This window comes from Eretmochelys imbricata, chromosome 1 (assembly GCF_965152235.1).
Source record: "Eretmochelys imbricata isolate rEreImb1 chromosome 1, rEreImb1.hap1, whole genome shotgun sequence".
Classification (NCBI taxonomy): Eukaryota; Metazoa; Chordata; order Testudines; family Cheloniidae; genus Eretmochelys; species Eretmochelys imbricata.
Genome location: NC_135572.1, coordinates 40845899 through 40868057, shown reverse-complemented (window position 1 = coordinate 40868057; position 22159 = coordinate 40845899). Strand labels below are relative to the sequence as shown.

Below are 22159 nucleotides of genomic sequence, written 5' to 3'. Positions count from 1 at the left end.
ACATAATATGATTTGTGAAAGTGAAGTAATAAATGAGGTATAACATTACAAAATTTTTGCAGAGTAGCTAGATCTCCCCCAGAACACATTTGTTAATTTCCATAGTGTTTAAATAAAGGATAAACAGCTATTTTGATACAAAGTAGAATGTATATTTGCAAATGGCGTATGTCACTGTTCTAGTTTTATTTAGTTTAATGTGACATTCCACAAGATTGAAATCATGTGCTTTAATTAAAACTATTGTAATTTGGTATCTAAAAAGTTTCATGTTTTTAAAAAGTTAAATCCTTTAGCTTTTCTTTCAGAACCAGAAGTTAATCTGTTTGAAGTTACATAAAATCACAGTTCTTAAAAAGGGATATATAATACAGTTGCACTGTTTTAATGGTGAGCACTCTAATACAATAAGCATTTCTTCCACAAATAGTTTTGGTAACAATATAGGCACATAGCGGCATGTAAATTACACACAGCAACCAGAACAGCAAAGGCACAATCTGGATTTTTACCTTTCAAAGTGACGTTTAATTTACAAACAAAAATATTGTTCTATACTTCATGCAGAAGTTTTACATTTGTATTTAACAGCACAAAACCATTCCAGAAATGCTGTCATCTGATAAAACAGGTCATTTAAATAAAAGATAGCAGCTCTTTGCATTGAGGAACTAATGTCTGGATTAGAGGGTAATATATGAAATCCCACTTCAAAGGTTTTAGATGGTCTGAACCCGGTGAGCATCCTTTTGTCTACAAAAGTATCATCTGGCTACTGAAAGTAATTACAAGTTTTCTAGTTTATTGGTAGGTATGTGTTTATTTTCCTCTATGTCTACACAAGAAGACCTGAAAGATTCAGATTATCTGTAAAACTATCAATTGTTTCTCCAATATAAAAGTAGATTTTAAACTTTAATATAAACTATACTTCCAAAACAAACGTAGGCATTACTTGAAGGAATCATCATTTAAGTGTAACTGCTAGTTTATTGTTGACATGAAGTCCCACTGATGACAGATCTCCTTTATCCACCATTAAGAATGCAGCCCTTAGCAACTCAAGGTTAATTCTGTAATGCAGCAACTTTGAAGTTAATTTTGCCCACTGCTCCAAGAATATGACAGCTTTGCATTTTACATAGAAACATTACCATTAGGACAAGTAGAAAATTTTTGTTTACAAGTGAAGATCTTCATAATTACTTAAAAAAAAAAAAAAAAAAAAAGACATTTCCTCTAATTTTCTTAACTAGCTCTTATATGCACCATTCCACATTGTGGAAAAGCTGAAATATGCAGTCTGGGCTCACTCTACATATTAAAGAAAAAATGGAATTACAGGTATTGGCACAAATACTTACATCTACACCTGTACAAAATAAAATTGACACCTATCCCACCAATTCGAGTAGAACATTGATCTGCTATCCAACAGGTACTTTCAAATATAGATTGCCTGATTAAATGTGTTAAAGTGGGAACACGATCTGAGAATAGTGGATGTGCCGAAAGTTCCAAACTGCTTTATCAGTCTTTAAATGGAGGGAGGAACCAGAAGTATGTCCAAAGAATTCAGTGAAATCATTATCCTTGCAACTTCATGAGGTCACTGCAGCTGCACTCTGTATGCCCCCATTAGCAATTTTACCTGTAAGAAGGGAAAAAATGCTTCAAATGACTATCCATATATCTTGCACAAAGGTAAAAATACTGAGTAAAGGGGAGGTGGAAGAAACTTGCTAGTAACTGAAGAAAATGGAGTTTATATAATCTGTACTTGGTGGATCAGAATTTTTTGGACCCATATTCTAAAATGAACAGTTTGAAAATCAAAATTAAAAGGAAAGTACTTAATATTCTGAAGTACCTTAAGCATCCTCTGTTAATACAGCAAACAAATTTGTAAAATTAGCATACTCCAAACCTTGACCAGGAGCTTCAATAGAATTACCTTCCTTTATCATGTTAGCCAGCAATCAGGTTGTTAGAAAAGCTTTTTGGATGAAATGCTACTGTATTTGATAGGCAGCATAATTAAATACAGGAAAACCTCATTATTCTGTAGTGCTAGAGAGAATAAGAACCACAACTCCTCCTCCCAGAAGTGTTATTAGACAGAATCAGCCTATCATTACTCTTGTGGTGACTATTGTGACCACTGCAGGAACTATCTGGCAGCATCTAGCAGACTTTCTACACTTCTAAAAAGGAAATTGCACACCCTCACTTCAATGCATGCTCTTGAGTAACAGCTTCTGAACTTTCCATAGCACTGAAATCAGCTACACAGGTTTAACAAAAGATGGCCGGTAGTTGGTCTGTGCCCACATCATTCAGTGCACATCTGGTAGCTGCTACCTTTACTTGCTCCCTATTACTGACCTAGTAAACACCATCTGCAATAATTTAGTCCTACTGCAATTTAAGCACTTTGTTCTGGGGTATGAATTACTCTGGCTATTGTTTATTCATGATGGAAATATTTCCAACTTCAAAGTGAATCTCATCAGCGGTGACCCTAAGTGACTTTTGGCAACATCACAGACTGGGACGCGGCTGAAAAGGGTTGGCTACTGAATTGAAGGGAAGGAAATGAGGAACACCTTAAATAATTTTACATTTATAGGCCAGGCCTATAATTTGTAGTACTGAGACTCCTGGAAGAGAAAGACATTGAAACATCTGTCAAAATAAAATCGCTCTACCGCCACCTCATTATGCACATTTTGGACAGGTAAGCATGTCTCACCTTGGCAGTAGGCGCTTCTGTCAACCGTATAAAAAGCTTGTTAAGGCCTGTAACAGGACTGAAGGAATAAATAAAGTGACTATCCTAAAAGAAAAAATTACAATAAGTTAGTGTTGGTGTGTGGCAAACACTTCTGCATTTAACCTCAAAGCCCAGAGAAGCACAGAGATCGGAGTTAAGAACATCTCATCCATAGCTACAAGTGTATTTTTGGAAAGACAGTTCAGAGACAACATTAATTAAGCCCTTTGGTGTACGTGCATCATTCTCTGTGAAGAAACAGAACTAGGGAATGTGATTATATTGAAGCACTAATGAAAGGTAAACTTAGGAATACAAGTTTAATTGCTACAAATTTCAAGATAGTATACTTAATACAAAGCAGTTTAACTCAAACTTAGTTCTTTCATGGCTAAGAGACTGGGATTCTTGAGCTTTTGAAATTCTCATGTCATTGATTGAAGCTGACCAGAAAAGGCACTAAGATTGACTATTTCCCCATTTCCTGCTCAACTCCCTACTGACAGTGCTTCATCTCTGATACCCTGATCTTCACTAGCCTTGAAGACAGGAAAATGGGAATATTTAATAACCATTTCTACTGCAGAGAAACTGCAGTGTTTTGGTTTTTTTTTAAATCTGTTCTGAAACGAAGAAACCTCTGCAATTTACTATATTAAAAGGTCTGTCACGAGAAATATTCTGCGACTGAAGTACACCTCAAATCCCTTGAAATTACACAGATTACAAGTTTGTTTTTTGTAGAGGTGCTATAAAAGCAGATTAACGAGTTAAATGAACAATATTTACCAAAAATACAGGAAGCTGGAATTTATCATTTAAAACCACTGCTTGCACACTGCATGGTCCACAAAGCCGAGCAATGACTTCTTTACCAAAGAAGTTTGAATGGAAAACAAACAGAAGAATTCCAGATCCTACAGAGAAGACAATTAGATCACATTTTCTTTATGAAATTGATCAATCTGAAATTAGAAGGTTTATGGTTTTAAAAAGTTACACCCACGTCCCCAAACTGGTAAAGGAGACCAAAAACGAGATCCACTGTATCTTGACTAAATCCTTATTTAGATGGAGGGTACTGTGGTTTTTGTTTTTAAACAAAACAGAACTTCACACTAATACACTGTACATTATTATAAGATCACCATTTTGGTTGTTGGCAAATATTGACAAATACTAAACTTTACTGCTTTGGTAATGCATAACTAGTCCACAGTGTTGCTGTTCAGAACCACAAAGATTCTAGACTCCCAAACCAATGGAAAGCAAGCTCATTGCAGGATGACTGCCTTTGTCATTGGGGCAAGGTGTAGGATAAATATGAAATTAAAGAATTAGAGTTTGCTTAAGTTTGGCAACGGAAATGTATGTTGTAAAGAAAGGACCTGACTAACAAGTAGAAGGAAGGCCCTGAAAAATAAGTGAGTTATAAGGCCAAAAGGAATGAAGTAGGGAGGATGTTTGGTTAAAAAAAAGTAACTAATGAAGTAAGGGGAAGTTTCTGAAAAGATGGAATTTATGGTTAAATTAGCGTTGTGTAATACCATACATTGTTTTAGCTGCAGATTAGAAACAGATTCTAATCTTACCTTCTGGCACATTCTGTGGGGGTTTATAGTTGAAATCCATAGAAAAATCTGGTCCTTCACAGAGACGGTGACATGCAATCGGAAAGACAGGCTCCAACAAGGCAAGACGAGCTTCAAAGTAATCCCTAATTGCATCTTCTGCTACTCTTGAGAGCCTATATAAGCAAAGAAATGATGCTTACAGTAGATTTAGAGCAACTGTATTCCCTTCTAGATAAGGATCATATCACTGTACAAAGATTACTATCAGTAATAGATGTACCAATTATTGAAGCACAGAGAGAGTAAGATTTAGGATTCCAAAAGCTAATACATCCGGCTTTACATTTAAAAGGAGGAATATGCCAATTCCTAGAAATGAGGAGCTGCTATCAAATTTTATCAGGAATCTAGTTTGGTTGTGAGATTTGCTTGCTTACGTCTGGTCTGCAGATGTTAAATACGACAATGAGCTTGAGACAGGTACACCGCAGAATCTTCAAAAAATTCAAATTGGTGACAGGTCTGGAAAGTCCTCCAGTACAGAAACAAAATTCCAACAACACGAAATACTCAGTGCCCTTGGAATAACTCAATGGCCAGGCAGAGACAGCATCTCTACTGTACTGATTAGCACTTTGCTTGCAGCCAGGCTGATTTGTAGTTTTACTTATGATGCTGCATGTGAGAACAGACAGAGTTCCCAGTTCATGTTGAGTAAAAATTCAATTTAAGAGAGAGATAAGACTCCCACTGAAGAGTTGATTTGTGCAGTGACTGTGATGAGGGAGTCAGACAAAGCCTTTCTACTAGCAGCAGACAACCAAACTTTCAAAGGGAAAGACAGCATCTGTCAATAATACTTAGCATTTTAGACCTTTACAAGTAGTTACTAAACACCCATATGAAACAGGGAATCCTGAAACAGACAGGGGTTAAATGACTTAACCAAGGTCAGGGGCTGAATTAGAACTCCAGGGTTCCTGGTTCTCAACTTTACAGACACTGGTTTCAATTTAAAGCTTTAAATTATTCCTATTCAGTGATCACCCTCTCCCTGTCTGTGGTAGTTGACACTACCTCCAGAACTCAAACTAAAACCTCTGTTTTTCTCATGACAGACCTAGAGGGAAAATAGTGAGTTCTGGATCTGAGGGACTTTGAGGATTTGGAAGGGCCTAGTTTGCTTGATATTGGTCTATTTGTTTAGTTTTAATTGTTTCTTCCCCTCTACCTAGCAGTGCTAAAAGATTTAGTCAACTAATAATAAGTAGACTGATGGGCAGGTAGGAATAACTGACACTTATATAAAGATGTATATATTTTAACTACACATTTTTATACCGCCTCCCCTCTCTTCATAAAGGTGGTGGTATTATACTGAAAACTCTTCAACTCACAGACTGTGTTCAGGTGTTTGACCAGTACCTAGCACACTGTGGGTGCTACTGAATAACAGAGCCCCCAGAGCACTACACAGGCACATTTTTATAAAGTGAAATACATTAGCCCAAGCTGCTTGTCAGTTGCCTCCTCTTTCTGCAATTTTATTCAATGTTTCAAAAACTGTTGGGTTGCCGATCCCTGGGTGATTTTGGGACCGCTTAATTTATTTTTTCCCGTCTAGGGGAAACTTGCATTTTTCCCTAGCATTTCTCTGACTTTCTTCTCAGTGACTTAAGCCAAAATCAAGTAGTACATGAACCACATCTGAAGTTTCAGACAATAAAGAACTACACAGACTACTTACGTTTCCAAGTGACTCTTGAGCAGATCATACACCAGTACATTATTACACTGTTTAGCAAAATGAAGTGCACTGTTCTGATGCTTTGATAAAATGTTACAATCTGCTCCACTTTCAATCATAAGTCGTACAATGTCAGAGTTTCCTCTTTTACAAGCCTACACATGAAAGGGGAAAAACACACACACACACATAAAAAGTAGCAAAATACTTCATAATGAGAACTGAATTAAAGCAGAATCAGTATTTTAAAAACTAACTGGGGATTGAGGAGTTCATAAAATTGAACTCAATCACAATAGTTACAGGTTACACTCCCATACGTTTAATTCTTTCTGGATGTTAATTTCAGATTTTAAATTACAAGTCTCCTACTTATAAACCTATCATAAGTGTCATCCATATTCTTGATGATTTCCTCTAAATAGATTATGCTGTCCACAAAAGTTATGCATTTCACTTACCATGGACAATCTAATCCTAGTATGAGAACTTCAACATTCCTAGCGAGAGCTGATGTAATGAGTTGCTGGATAGAACATTAAATACAGTCCACCTGTCTGACCGTTCTTCCCAGTTTGTATACAGCCATGTCAGTCCCAGGATATTGGAGAGAGAAGGTGAGGGAGGTAATTTCTTTTGTTGGACCAACTTCTGTTGGTGAGCAAGAGAAGCTGCCAAACCACACAAGAGCTATTCTTCAGGCCTGGGAAAGGTACTCCCAGCATCACAGCAAAATGCAAAGTAGAACGATATCATACTCAAAGGAAACCCGCACAGCATTTTTAAAAGACGAGTCTGGGAGCTTAAATTCATTACTCTGCTAGACACTAAAAATCATGAACTGAACAGAGACACTGAATTTATGGCTTATTACAACACTCTTTGTCCTATGGCTGCAGAGGTGTTAATGGGCCACTCTACCTTGAATGGTCCCTTACAATATGTGCTTGCTACTTATGCTAAACAATCTGTTCCTCCTTGCATTTTGCTGTGAATCTGGGTGTACCTACTTTTCCCAGACCTGAAGAAGAGCTCTGTGTGTCTTGAAAGCTTGTCTCTCTTGCTAACATAAGTTGGCACAATAAAAGACATTACCTCACCAACCTTGTTCTTCCCAGGGACATTGAGGGTCTCAGCATTTCCCCATTATGACACTGACCGACCTTCTCTTGCTAGAAAAGAAGTACAGGAAAACCCTACTCTGGGTTATCACCTGGGGGCAAAAATAATTGGGTGTGGAGGCATCTCTCACTTTTTGGCATTTTTGCCCTCCGGCTGAGGAACCAGACTGGCTTGCAAACCTCAACTCACATTCTCTTGATCTGGGAAGTGAACAGAGAAACCAACCTGCAGTTAAACCCGTGTGCAGATGACACGTGTATTTTGGGATTACATGCAACATGCAACTTTACTGTTGCATTATCATAAGCTTTTCCATTTAGTAAGATATGCATTAGTACACTGACTGAAAGATTACTGCACTAATGACAGCAGTCTGAGGGCTTTGACACACACAATAGATCTTTGTCCTATATTTAAAGCTAAAATGTGGTTTGAGAAAGAAGACCATGGAAACAGACCTGGCCACAGACATACCTGTACATACCACACTGTTGTCCTCCTATAGTATGCTTGCTAAAATGCTGAATATTAGACAATATCAAACAAGGTCAGGCCAAAACTGCATTTACCTTCATTAAAGCAGTTTCACCACTGCTCTGCTGGACATTAAGATAAGCCCCAGCTTCCAAAAGAATGGCCACTGTAGTTAGAAAGTTCTTAAAAAAGAAAACAGAACAGTTAAACTTTAAAATTTAAAAATATTTCAGACAGTAAGCTAAATACAGAATGTAGAATGATTAAGATTTTAGTAGCGTGTAAGACCCTAAAATAAGGCATCAAAGTGGTACTGCGTTACCCCTGGATGTCAGGTTCACTTGCAAGCTTTTAACAGTCCCCCCCCACAAGTCATGAACAGGAGGATTTTTGTTCTGAATGAAGACAAGATAATTCATGAACAGCTAAACTTCCAAATGAAATAGCTGACACTTTGTTACATCTAAAACTTTACAGTAAGGTGTTTTATCTTTTGAAGTTTCAAATAAATTAATACTGTCTTATTTCATTTACTTAAACACAGTAAGAAAATGATTAAATAAAACAGAAGTTTTGTCATAGGATCAACGTTGCCTGCTTTGTCAGTAAGACTTCACAAGCAGCAGTTTGATATTTACAATTTTCAAACATTCATATTGCAACAAATTGTCTTCATTAACTACATTCAGAAATATCAGCTGAAGGTCACCAGTCAACTAACCAATCTGAGTAGCTGGCACAGATGCAAATTTGGAACAAATACTTCAATTAACTAGATGCAGCAAGCTGAGCAATGAGAATTTGAACATAAAATAAAAGCCAAGATGTAGGAATACTGTTGAAGGGAACTAACCTTTTCAGCTGCGTGTATCAATGCAGTTGTTCCATTTTTCTGTCTACAGTTGACTTTAGCTCCTTTTCTGATAAGGAGCCGGAGGAGGTCATCATGCCCTCCCGCAGCAGCAAGCATCACTAGTGTCATTCCACTTGAATCCTGCAACAAATTGTTTACTTTTCAATCAAAAATCTACAAATGGGAGCCTGTTTACACCAACTACACCTGTAAAGGCACCCAGTTACAACACAGTTCCATGTAAGTATAGGTTGGACCACGATGAAGTCTCTGAAATGTGCTACAATCTTTGATAGCCCGGTGCTTCAGCACAGTTCAGGGATACCATCATGGATCACCTACATTTAAAAAAAACAAAAAACAAAAAAAAACAAAAAAAAAGCAAGACACATGTAAATGGGCTTGGGGGGACAAGTGCACTATAACCAGGCCACATTCAAATCATTCCCACAAGCTCTGGTATAGATATAATGTATCCTCCTGGTTAGCAAGACTTACCAAATTTAGTGTAAATGCTGTATTTAGTTGCAAATCAACATGTTGTAATGGATACCAGCCAATGAATCAACATTTCTTTAGGAAAATAACTAAAAAGTACAGATGCAAAACAAGATTAAAACCCACGATTTAATCAGTGTTTCCTGCTTGCTGATTTAAATCATGGTGAAAATCAGTGATTTAAGTCCATCCATTTCTCATGCTTTTATATATATGTTTTAGAAGTATATACATTTTAGAAATACTTGTCAAGTTTTACAGCATACAGTCATTTGCAATAGAAACGAACCCCCAAAGAGTTAACTGACTGTTTTACTTAAAGGAAATGGAGAAGAGATCAATAACCATTTAGAATACCCAAAACACAACTATATGTGTACACTAAATATAAGCTAGTCAGATTTAAAAACCAAATACCTCAAAGTTAGTTCCTGCTTACCTGCCAATTTAGAATCTAGGGTTCTATTTAAGTATATTTGTAATATTTAACTACGCACATATTTGCTTACCAATTTCAAATCTGAACAGTTTAACCTGAAGAGCTCTATGTAAAGTCTCCTCTTCCATACACTGGATTTGTACAAAATTTCCCTTCAATACCTTCTCTTTACAGATATTACCTCTTGATCCAGATTATATTCTTCATTTGAATTAAGCGCCATCTTTACTGTAACATAGTCTCCATTTTTAACAGCATCCCTCAGTAGAGCTGAAAGAAAATTCATTCAATTGGAATATTCGCTTTAGAACACGAGATAAGAAATTTTTCCCTCTTCCCAAAAATTACTTACTACTTGATATTGGTTCTGTTGAAGAATGAGTCTCATCTTCTCCATCCAAATGCTTCTGAAAGTCTTCCAGGGTCAGCCATTCTAATTGCATGTCCATTCCCAAACTCAAGACTTGCTGCCTGCCATCTATCATACAAACCCCAAACGAGTTACTTGTTTTGTCTAACCACCAAAATGTAATCACTGCCTGCTGTCCTGTACTGACTGGCAGTATAATGTGCACAGAATCCTGCACATTTATTTTTCCAGAGCCAAACTGGAGGTAATGATCCATAGTGGGGTAAAACGCCAAACAGTATGTTACATTACAAATTGGCACAAGTGTTCAGTAACCTGAGTGGTCAAAAGCAGAGCTAACCAATTAAAAGATACACAATGATTTTACTGGCAGGAACTATTTCCTTGACCCAAGAATTTAATCAGGCTAAAAACCACCTACTGTTACCTTTCTTCTCACTTTAAAAAAAAAAAAAAAAAAAAAAAGATGTTTTAGGAGATGGTGTCAAAGAAGTTAATGCTTGTTTAGTCCTGACATTTAACATCATTAAAATGAACAATCCATTTCAGCAGGTGTTAATACCTTTTGTGTAATAACCAAGTTAATTTGCTCCGAAGTTGTTCATTAACCCTGTGCTTCAAATTTCTTAGGGCTCAAAGTAAACAGACCATGAACTCTGCAGTCTAGGCCAGGGGTTCTCACAACAAATTTTTTGGTGGCCTCAGAATGTGGCCACCAACTCTGGCTGGTGGCGTGCTGACAATTTTTCCTAAAACACTTAACTAACTTTAGGAAAAACACATATGCACATACACATGTCCAAATCGTAATTTATTTATATAGGGTTTTTTCAGACTCAGTAATAAAAATAATTTACAGTTGTCTCTATTCTTTACTGGACATTAACAGAATGGAAACACAAACTGTTTTTGCATGTTCTGTCTTGTTTGGGGTTTTTTTTTTTTTTCTTTTTTGGTTGCCCTTTCTCCAAGACTTGCTAGCTGGTAAGTCTTCTGCTGTGAAAAGTGATATTAGTATGTTTGTTAATATCACTTTTCACAGTAGACTTACTCAGCTCCGGCAAGCCCTGGGACAAATTAAGCCCTAGATGGGGAGGTGGGCATAGAAGCAGCGGGGCCCAGAGATGGGGGGTGAGCCTGGGGCCAAAGCCTGAACCAGAACCTGCCACTGCATGGATGGACCCCAAAGCCCCATGGCCAAAGCCTGCCTCCCCTACCCTAGGGGAAAGTGGAGAATTCATCAGCTGCCTGCACCTCCAGCATTTCTGTCTCTGGAGCGGGGCAGGGCCCAACCACTGCTGGCAGCCCTGGGAGAGGGGCTACTGCTCTGTAGGCCCCCATCATAGCCCAGGAGGCAGTGACCGCAAGAAAAAGGCCCTGGTGGCCATAGGGGTCCGCATTTGAGAAACACTGGTCTAGACAATGCTATACTCCCTGTACAGACTAGTGCAGAACCCTAGAAATTTAGATCCTTTGCCAAGACTCCAATACTGGGTGTCAGTCCAGAAAAACAGATTCCTCAGATGAGAGCAATGTGAGTGGACAGTTACAGCCATACAACTTTGTAGAACTCAGTATGACTCAATTTTTGTACAGCAAAAATAGTGGACTTGTTTTTATTACTTACCCGAATTCTCCTCCATTTGACATACATGGTCCACTTCCCGATCACCTTCTGCAGCAATGTATGTCCAGGTATCGGTCTCATCTCTTACGCTCCTCCTTTCCTTGTATAATTGTTTATTTTCTTTTGATTTGAATTCTTCTATGAATTTATAGTCCACTGAAGAGTCCTCTCTTTTTCGGTTATTATCAGAGTATTCATTTTTCTCTTCTGAAGATATATTAAACAAATCAAAAGCACTTTTGTTCTCCTTCAAACCTAGAATATAATTGAGAGATGTTTAATGGGACTGACTACATATACAAGCCACAGATGTTTATTTAATAAGTAGTCCTGGTTGGTGGTTGGCTGAAACAGCCAGATTTTAAGTTTTTAATTTACCTTTTAGAGGTTATCAATACCAAGGCCTGGAGCCAGGTTAACAAATTAGATCACTTAAGTATGTGCAAAAGCCAAATTCAGTGAAGATTATTTACCTGTGATTACCCTACGCAAGTCTGAATCCTGACTAGATTCAAAACCTAATTTCATCCCCCTTTAGAATGTTAATTTAACTAGAATTATAATATGAAAGTATATTGCTTCTTTGTAAGACTGTTGATTAATTGCAGTGCATTCATGCAATTAACTCAAAAATTAATCCTGATTAACAAAATTAATCGCAATTAATCACACTGTTAAACAATAGAATACCAATTTAAATTTTTTTTTGTCTTTTGACATTTTCAAATACATTGATTTCTATTACAACACTGAATACAAAGTGTACAGTGCTCACTTTATATTTTATTACAAATATTTGCACTGTAAAAATGATAAACAAAAAATAGTATTTTTCAAGTATCAGAGGGGTGGCCATGTTAGTCTCTATCCACAAAAACAACGAGGAGTCAGGTGGCACCTTAAAGACGCAATCTTCCCTCTCTTGGTATTGACACCTCCTCATCAATTATTGGGAGTGGACCACATCCACCCTGACTGAATTGGCCCTGTTAACACTGGTTCTCCACTTGTAAGGTAACACCCTTTGCTTCATGTGTCAGTATAATTTATGCCTGCATCTGTAATTTTCACTCCATGCATCTGAAGTGGGGTTTTTTACCTACGAAAACTTATGCCCAAATAAATCTGTTGTTTTGTAGTGAGCCAGCCACTCCCAGTCCCTGTTCAAGCCCAAATTAATGGTTTTAAATTTGCAAATGAATTGTAGCTCTGCAGTTTCTCTCTGAAGTCTGTTTCTGAATATTTTTTTGTTGAAGGGTGGCTACTTTTAAATCCGTTATTGAATGTCCAGGGAGACTGAACTGTTCTCCTACTGGCTTTTGTGTGTTACCATTCATGACATCTGATTTGTGTCCCTTTATTCTTATACATACAGACTGTACGGTTTGGCCAATGTACATGGCAGAGGGGCATTGCTGGCACATATCACATTAGTAGAGGTGCAGGTGAATGAGCCCCTGATGGTGTGGCTGATATGGTTAGGTCCTCCAATGGTGTCACTAGAGTAGAACGGGGAGAGAGTAGGCAATGGGGTTTGTTACAGGGATTGGTTCCTGGGTTAGTATTTCTGTGTTGTGGTGTGTTGCGGCTGGTGAGTATTTGCTTTCAATTCACCTCATACGAGTACTGTAGTGCAATCTCTTTATTATGAAAGTGTAACTTGCAAATGTAGTTTTTTTTGGTTACATAACTGCACTCAAAAAACAAAACCATGTAAAACTTTAGATCCTACAAGTCCACGCAGTTCTACTTCTTGTTCAGCCAATCACTAAGACAAACAAATTTGTTTACATTTATAGGAGATACTGCTGCCTGCTTCTTATTTACAACGTCACCTGAAAGTGAGAAAAGGCATTCGCATGGCACTTTTGTTGCCGGCAGAGCAAGGTATTTATGTGCCAGATATGCTTAAAGTTCGAATGCCCCTTCATGCTTCAGCCACCATTCCAGAGGACATGCTTCTATGCTGATGATGCTCAGTAAAAAAAAATAAAAATGGGTTAATTAAATTTGTGACTGAACTCCTTGGGGGAGAATTGTACGTCTCCTGCTCTCTCTTTTACCTGCATTCTGCCATATATTTCATGTTATAGCAATCTCAGATGATGGCCCAGCACATGTTGTTCATTTCAAGAACACTTCCACAGCAGATCTGACAAAATGCAAAAAAGGTACCAACGTGAGATTTCTAAAAATAGCTACACCACTCGACCCAAGGTTTAAGAATCTGAAGTACCGTCCAAAATCTGAGAGGGACGGGATGTGAAGCATGCTTTCAGAATTCTTAAAAGAGCATCACTCAGATGCAGAAGCTACAGAACCCAAACCACCAAAAAAGAAAATCAACCTTCTGCTGGTGGCATCTGACTCAGATGACAAAAATGAACATGCTTCGGTCCACTCTGCTTTGGATCATTATCGAGCAGAACCCATCACCAGCATGGATGTATATCTTCTAGAATGGTGGTTGAAGCATGAAGGGACATATGAATCTTTAGTACATCCGGCACATAAATATCTTGCAACACCAGTTACAACACTGCCATGCGAATGCCTGTTCTCACTTTCAGGTGACACTGTAAACCAGAAGCGGGCAGCATTACCTCCTGCAAATTGTAACTAAACTTGTTTGCCTGAGTGGCTGAAGTAGGACTGAGTGGACGTGTAGGCTTTACAGTTTTACATTGTTTTATTTTTGAATGCAGTTTTTTTGTAAAAATTCTGTATTTGTAAGCTCAACTTTCATGATAAAGAGACTGTACTACAGAATTTGTATTAGGTTAACTGAAAAATACTATTTCTTTTGTTTTTTACAGTGCCAATATTTGTAATTTAAAAAGTGAGCATTGTACACTTTATATTCTGTGTTGTAATTGAAATCAATATTTGAAAATGTAGAAAACAGCCAAAAATATTTAAATAAATGGTATTCTATTATTGTTTAATCGCGTGACAGCCCTACCTTTTATGTATTCTCACTATTGACCTCATTGTTTGTTAGATGGCAGTGTAGCACTGGCTATGCTAACTTCTTAAGATAGGAGAAAAGAAACATCTGACCAAAAAAAGCATAATCAATTCACTTATTTCTAGCCCTCCCCCCTCGCATCTGTCAACCCTCCAAGTGATAAATGGGGATTCTTAAGTAACCTATAATTTATATATATGGGTTATATATAATTTAATCTATAGATCGGGCTACAGGTTCTTGAGGTGTATGATCAAGAACACTATCACCTGAAACTGGACTTCTGGGAGGAAGGCTCTGGGGCTTGGGTAGAGTTGAGCACCACTCCAATAAACTATCCTCTGCACCGGAGTGAGAGTGAATTTCTAAAAGTTTATTAGCAGGCTAGAGCCTTGAATGTTGACCGGATAAGGTGGATACTGTACTGACCCCTGACCAGCCTCGTCCATATACGGGTACCCCTTGTCTCCTCAAGTAGGCTGCTACTACCACCATGCACTTTGTAAATACTCACAGGCCAAACAGAAGAACTGCATATTGCTAGTGCGTGGGGTTCACAATGAACCTGAGGAACCTTCTGTGACCTTGAAGATAGATATGAGGAAGTAGGAATCATTCAAATTTGAGGGCAGTGGACCAGTCCCCTGGATCCAGAGAGGGAATAATAATGGAAACCAAGGAGACTATGTAAAACGTCAGTTTCTTAAGGTAGCTGTTGAGCTGGCGCAGGATGGCTTTTGGGACTAGGACATAATGGGAATAAACCCCTTTCCTCTTTAGATCCTGTGGAACATCTTCCACGGCTCCCACCCAAAGGAACAGCTGAATATTGTAGTCCAGAAGTTGCTCATGAGAGGGGTCCCTGAAGAGGACTGGAAAGGAGGGGTAGAACTGAACTGGATAGTATATCCCACTTCCACCATGTTCAACACACAACCGTCCGTAGTTTTATGGAACCATGCCCACTTGAAGTGGGACGAGCAGTCTGTAAACAAAGGGGAAACAGGATCCGGAAAAATCAAACTGATACAACGTCCTTGAGTGTCCCGTCAAGGGACTTAGGGCTGCCCAAGTGACTGCAATAGTGACTGCAGACTGAAGCGGTGGGGGAGCGATGGCCTATGCCTGAAGTCCCAGCTCTGTTTCCTCTGTGGGTGGGAGGGTCAAAGAACCAGGAGGACTGCTTCAATCTGAAGTGCTTCCTCAATGTAGCGCTGGTATACAAACCCAGGGACTTAAGGGTTGCTCTGGAGTCTTTCACACAGTGAAGCTTCATATTGGTCTACTCCGAAAAAAGTGAAGTACCCTCAAAGGGTAGGTTCTGGAGGGTATACTGAACCTCCTGCGGAAGGCGGAGGACTGAAGCCACAAACACTTACATGGCTACCACAGATGCTATGGACCTGGCTGCCAAATCTGCTGCATCAGGGGCTGCTTGCAGAGAAACCCTCATTATGGATTTCTCCTCCTCCACCAGGGAGAACTCCAGTCTAGCTTCCTGTGGCAGCAAGTCCTTGGACTTCAACATGGAGTACCACTTGATGAAGTCATATCTGCCCAGCAGCACCTGTTGGTTAGCAATCCTAAGCTGCAGACCCCCCAGTGAGGTAGACCTTTTTCCAAACAGGTCCAGATTCTTGGAGTCCTTTGCGTTGGAGCCCTTCCGTTGGGAGACCACCATGGATCCACAAGGGGTGAGGTGGGGAGGGGAGCGGGGAGGACGACAATAATGAATATATAGAAATTCATGGCCGTGAGCAGGGACAAAGTACTTCCTCTTGACCCTCTTAACTACGGGAGGTAGGGAAACAGATCCATAATGGCCTCATTGAGGGGTGGGGGAGGGGTACTCTCGATGGGCCCACCGTGAGCAGGATGCTGACCAGACTATTTGAGGACTCTTACTACATCCACTTGTAACCCCAAATTTTGGCAACCCTTTTCAGTAATTCCTGGTGTGTCTTGTAGTCATCATGCGAAGGAAACATGCCTGCTCCTGACATGGCCTCAGCAGCAGAGGAGGTGGACGCTGATACTGGCTGATGGCACTCCTCGCCGACCTGATCCCACAGCACCAGCTCCTGATATTTGGCACTGAGCTTGGTACTGGAGTCCAGATGAGGCGCTGCCTTAAGAATGGTGGTGCTCCTCTTTCGGAGGCCACCGATCAGGAGCACCTCGACTGGGGCCCCTGCACAGGTGGAAATGCCCACAGTTTCCAAAAAGGCCACTGTATGGGCGTAGGCCAATACCCAGGAAGCAAAGAACCCAGTGTCGTTCCTGAGCCCAAGTCCACAGCTGGGTAGGGATGTCTGGAGGCATGTCGGGGTCAACTCCTCAGATGGGAGGAGTATGACCCCGACTCAGAGGATGAGTCTCTGCTTGGTGACCATGAGTAGTTCCCAGAGATACTGGAGATCGGTGCTGAGGTGGGGAAGACTGTGGTGGGACCAAATGGACAGTTACCCTTTCAATGGTACCAGGCCTCCGAATGGTGACCAGTGACTGCATACTCCCTTGTGCTCCCTGGCACCGACATCACTGACTCCTGAACTGCCAGTGATGCCAGCACCGACAGCGAAAGCATGTCCCTGGTGGCAACAAATGTCTTTGCAGTGCCATCTATGTCATCAGCACTGGTACAGTGCCGACCTTCCAGTCTGGGTGGGTCTTCCAGAGCCAGACTCAATGGTACCCACATAAAGGCCAGAATCAACGGCACCAGCTTCTGGGCTGCCGGGGCAGGAGTGGCCTGACACAGGTCGCACTCCATTCTGCTCTCCGTGCCTGTCCTCCTTTGGGGACGGGAAACGACCTCTCTCAGCTGCAGCTTCTTCTGCTTCTTCCTTGGCACTGGGGATGCTGAATGGTGCCAAGACTGCCATGGTGGGAAGAGCACTCCTCACCCATGATGAAGTGCTCAGTGCCAAGTCCAATCGGCATGGCTCCAAGGAAGGTCTCAACACAGCCTCCAACAGCAGGGACTTCAAGCTGGCCTCCTGATCCTTCTTGGTAAGGGGCTTAAAATCCCTGCAAATCTTGCAGTGGGTCCTTGGTGTGAGCCCCACCCAAGCATGTCAGGCATCTAAAGCAGAGGTGTGGATTTTCTGGTTTCCCTGGGGGTGCTCGACTCCCGCTCCACCGCAGGCCCTGCCCCCACTTCACCCTGCCTCTTTCTGCCCCTGCTCCTCCCCCTCAGTGCCTCCTGCATGCCGTTGAACAGCTGATCACCGGCAGAAAGCAGGGGGAGGAGCTGATCAGTGGGGCCGCTGCTGGGGGAGCACCCACTATTTTTTCCCCGTCGGTGTTCCAGTCCCAAAGCACCCATGTAGTCAGCACCTATTATCTGAAGTGCAGGTCACTCGGGGCATAGCCTCGTTGTAGGGGGCACAAGACTTGAAGTCCTAAGCTCTGCTAATAGAGAAAAACTAAACTACACTAATAAACTTAACTAACAACTATAAAGAGAACTATACGCAATTAACACAAAAAACACAGTCCACTGAGAAACTTGTGATAGCAAGTTAGAACAGTTCCAGCAACTGTCACGGGCAACAAGGAGGAACTGAGGGGCCCTTTATACCAGCGCTATGAGCACACAGCACCAGAAGGTGCCAGAGCTGACCCTACAGATACCACTGAGAGGAAAATTTCCAGCAACTGTATTTGGGGCACGCAAACATCTACATTGGAATGGACGTACGCAAGCACTTGAAGAAGAAAAACTGTTTTTGTTAACCTCTGAGGACAGGACAAGAAGGAATTGGCCTACTGGGAGGGCGGTGTGTGCGCGCATTTGGTGCAAGTTGCTCCTGGCCCTCAGAGACCAGAGTGGCTGAACTGGAGTTATGGGTGACAGAGAGGTACATAGATGAGACTTTCCGGAACACAGCAAAACAGTCCCACTCCCAGTTTAACAGCCTTTGAGCTATAAAAGGATCTCACAAAACTGGATGACTGGGCAACAAAATGGCAGATGAAATTCAATGTTGATAAATGCAAAGTAATGCACATTGGAAAACATAATCCCAATTATACATATAAAACGATGGGGTCTAAATTAGCTGTTATCACTCAAGAAAAAGATCTTGGAGTCATTGTGGATAGTTCTCTGAAAACATCCATTCAATGTTCCCGCTCAATCCGCTCAGCCGTCAAAAAAGCAAACAGAATGTTGGGAGAATCATTAGGAAAGGGATAGATAATGAGACAGAAAATACAGTGTGTTTATATAATCCATGGCATGCCCATATCTTAAATACTGCGTACAAATCTGGTCACCCATCTCAAAAAAGATATATTGGAATAGGAATACATACAGAAAAGGGCAACAAAAATTATTAGGGATATGGAACAGCTGCCATATGAGGAGAGATTAAAAACGACTGGGATTTTTCATCTTGTAAAAGAGACGACTAAGGGGGGATATGATAAGAGGTCTATAAAATCCTGACTGGTGTGGAAAAAGTAAATAAGGAAGCGTTATTTACTCTCTCATAACACAAGAACTGGGGGTTCACCAAATGAAATTAATAAGCAGCAGGTTTTAAACAAACAAAAGGAAGTATTTCTTCACACAATGCACAGTCAGCCTGTGGAACTCTTTGTCAAAGGACGTTGTGAAGGCCAAGACTATAATAAGGTTCAAAAAAGAATAGATAAATTCATGGAGGATAGGTCCATCAATAGTTATTAGCCAGGATGGGCAGGGATGGTGTCCCTAGCCTCTGTTTGCCAGAAGCTGTGAATTGGCAACAGGGGATATATCACTTGATGATTACCTGTTCTGTTCATTCCCTCTGAAGCACTTGGCATTGAACACTGTCAGAAGCCAGAATACTGGGCTAGATGGACATTTGGTCTGACCCAGTATGGCTGGTTTTACGTTCTTAAATTGCAGCAAGGGACTTTAGGCTGGACATTAGGAAACACTTCCTGCCAGGATAGTTAAGCACGGAAATAAACTGCCTGGGAAGGTTGTGAAATCTCCTTCATTTGAGGTTTTTAGGAGGTTAGACAAACACCTGCCAGGGATGGTCTAGATCAGGGGTTGGCAACCTTTCAGAAGTGGTGTGCCGAGTCTTCATTCATTCACTCTAATTTAAGGGTTTTGTGTGCCAGTAATACATTTTAACATTTTTAGAAGGTCTCTTTCTATAAGTCTATAATATAGAACTAAACTATTGTTGTATGTAAAGTAAATAAGGTTTTTAAAATGTTTAAGAAGCTTCATTTAAAATTAAAATGCAGAGCCCCCCCAGACCGGTGGCGAGGACCTGGGCAGTGTGAGTGCCACTGAAAATCAGCTCGCGCGCCGCCTTTCGCACACGTGCCATAGGTTGCCTACCCCTGGTCTAGATAATACTTAGTCCTGCCTTGTTTGCAGGGGACTGGACTAGAAGACCTCTCAAAGTCCATTGCAATTCTACATTTCTATGATTCTATGTAGGGTAAAAAAATTTAAGCCTAATTCAAGACATGAACCTTAATCTTTTTCAAGAAAGGACCAACGGTGTTTCTCTCAACCTAGCTGGTACTAAGAGTTATGGCAGCCAGCCACTGCCAGGGTCAGTGGCTCCAAAATATTAACCATAATTTCAGAACACATTTTTATATAATTTTACTAAGTGAAGTAGGCCCGAGAACATCACCAGTCTATTATACTGTTTTAAATGAAAATCTGTCACCAGGCTGAGCGAGAATCTTCTGAGGTTTCAGAGTCACCAACTTATCTTTGTGAGCTACAGCACATGAGCCATGAACTTACTCATACTCTAAACTGCAGTAACAGCCATCAAGAAAACAGTCAGAGAAAGCTCAGTAAACACTCCCCTAACATTCAACAGGTGCATCTACAGGGTAGAACAACTCCTGGAATATCCAGTCTTAAAACATGACATAAGCACACACAGTTTATTACTAAGAGTATGATATGCAAATATGGCTGACACTCCTAGAGGGGAAGAGAAGAAGAATCTGCAATTCAAGGTGGAGAAGACGCATTGGATTTTAATATTCAGCTGTGTTCTAAGATTTAAAGTATAGGATGTAAAAAATAAATCTAGAAAGTGAAATTAAGAAATTACAAAACCACCAAATGTTAAGTCATGGAGTTGCTTTTACTTCTTGAAAAGCCACCAGAACCAAAGTACTAAAAGGTGCAATGAAGCTAACATTAAGTATAGCATAAGGGTAAATTCTCACGTGCATTCTATAGTGGAACTATATTCTACTCTGTAGGACTGGATAGGCTTTACTGATGTAAAACAGAGATCTTCAACCTTTTTAAGCACAAGATCACCTTTTGAATTTAAGTACAACCCAGGATTTACCTCAAAGAAAATGCAGAAACAACATTTTATGATGTTATATAAAGTGGAGATCAATTGCTTAATATACATAATTATACATTTTCCCTGCTTACTGAGTCTCAGTGTGACATCTGTAACTGCACATTATCTACCAGTGTCTTGAAATTCGAGTTATAATTTGAAATAGCTAGTCAGATGCAGTCCTGCAGATGTGCATCTGTGAGGCGGGTGCGATACTTGGACTTGATAATCTTAATTTGTGAGAACGCCATCTCACACAGATAGGTGGAACCAAAGCAAGCTTTCACTTTTAAAGCACAGGACAATAGAAGGGGATACTTGTCTTGTTTATGAGTCCCTAAAAATCGCTCTCCTTTGATCTGGCTTTCAGCTCAATGTTACTTTGCATGGTAATTATCTCCATATCAATTCCACTGCTTTGTAAATCAAACACCTGATTGATTGTTGCAGCCAACCCACCAATGTCTGCTGGAAGGAATGGATTTGAGATAGACATGATGGAGTCAATCATCATGTGTAATTCTTGAAATCGCCGTTGAATTCCTCTGCTAATTTGTCAGCTGTGCACAGAAAGTTTCTGGGTGGAACCATTTTCCTTCGTCTTCAATTTTTTCTAGTATTTTCTCCAGACTCGGGAAGTGTTGCAGCATTTTATCCTTTAACTGGGAAGATCACAGACTCAGTTTCAATTTGAATGCATTCACCGCACTGATCATATGTGATAAGTCTGTCCTTTCTCTGCAGTTCGCAGTTCAGCTCGTTCCATTTGGATGTTATGTCAGTGAGGAACCTGAAGTCTAGCAGCCAGGCATTGTCTGACATCTCATTGCACACTTTGTTCCTTGTTTTCAGAAGAGTAATGATTCTGGGCATTAGAGCCAAAAAATCTTTGCAGGACTTTCCCCCTGCTTAACCACCTCACATCTGCATGGAGGAGCAGCTCACTGTAAGCAGTATCCACTTCGTCAAGTAAAGATTTAAAACAGGCAGTGCTGGAAGGCTCTTGCTCCAATCAAGTTTACAATTCTGACGGTTATTTTCATTACATATGAGAAGTCCATAACTTAACTCGCAACTGCTTGCTGGTGGATTATACAGTGGTAATTCACAAATGAAGGAAAATCTGGATCATTTCTGCAAAATGCAATAAAGCCTGCATGTGCGCCAAGTATGGAGGGTGCACCATCCGTTATGATCAAAACAAGTTACTTGATTGGAATGACTTTCTCAAGCATGTACTTTTTTAATTCGTTGTAGATATCTTCACCTCTTGTTCTCTCTTTAAGAGGCAAAACAGTCTTTAGTTATCGCATCCTTAAAAACCATTTGAACAAAAATAACTTCTTGGGCTGTGTCAGTCATGTCAACTGATTCATCAAACT

At 40.2% G+C, this 22159-nt stretch overlaps 1 protein-coding gene across 1 annotated transcript in view; it reads right to left on the bottom strand.

Annotated features, from left to right (window-relative positions):
- Positions 1-364: 364 nt before the first annotated feature.
- Positions 365-22159, bottom strand: part of MPHOSPH8 (M-phase phosphoprotein 8) — a 46613-nt gene continuing 24818 nt past the window's right edge. The window contains exons 5-14 of the mRNA XM_077809107.1: positions 11478-11732; positions 9833-9958; positions 9662-9750; positions 8544-8684; positions 7786-7872; positions 6095-6249; positions 4366-4520; positions 3563-3690; positions 2753-2836; positions 365-1651 (exon numbers count right to left, since the gene is read on the bottom strand). Coding sequence (XP_077665233.1) covers positions 1610-1651; positions 2753-2836; positions 3563-3690; positions 4366-4520; positions 6095-6249; positions 7786-7872; positions 8544-8684; positions 9662-9750; positions 9833-9958; positions 11478-11732 — 1262 coding nt within the window. The 3' untranslated portion in view covers positions 365-1609. The remainder of the gene's footprint in view (positions 1652-2752; positions 2837-3562; positions 3691-4365; positions 4521-6094; positions 6250-7785; positions 7873-8543; positions 8685-9661; positions 9751-9832; positions 9959-11477; positions 11733-22159) is intronic.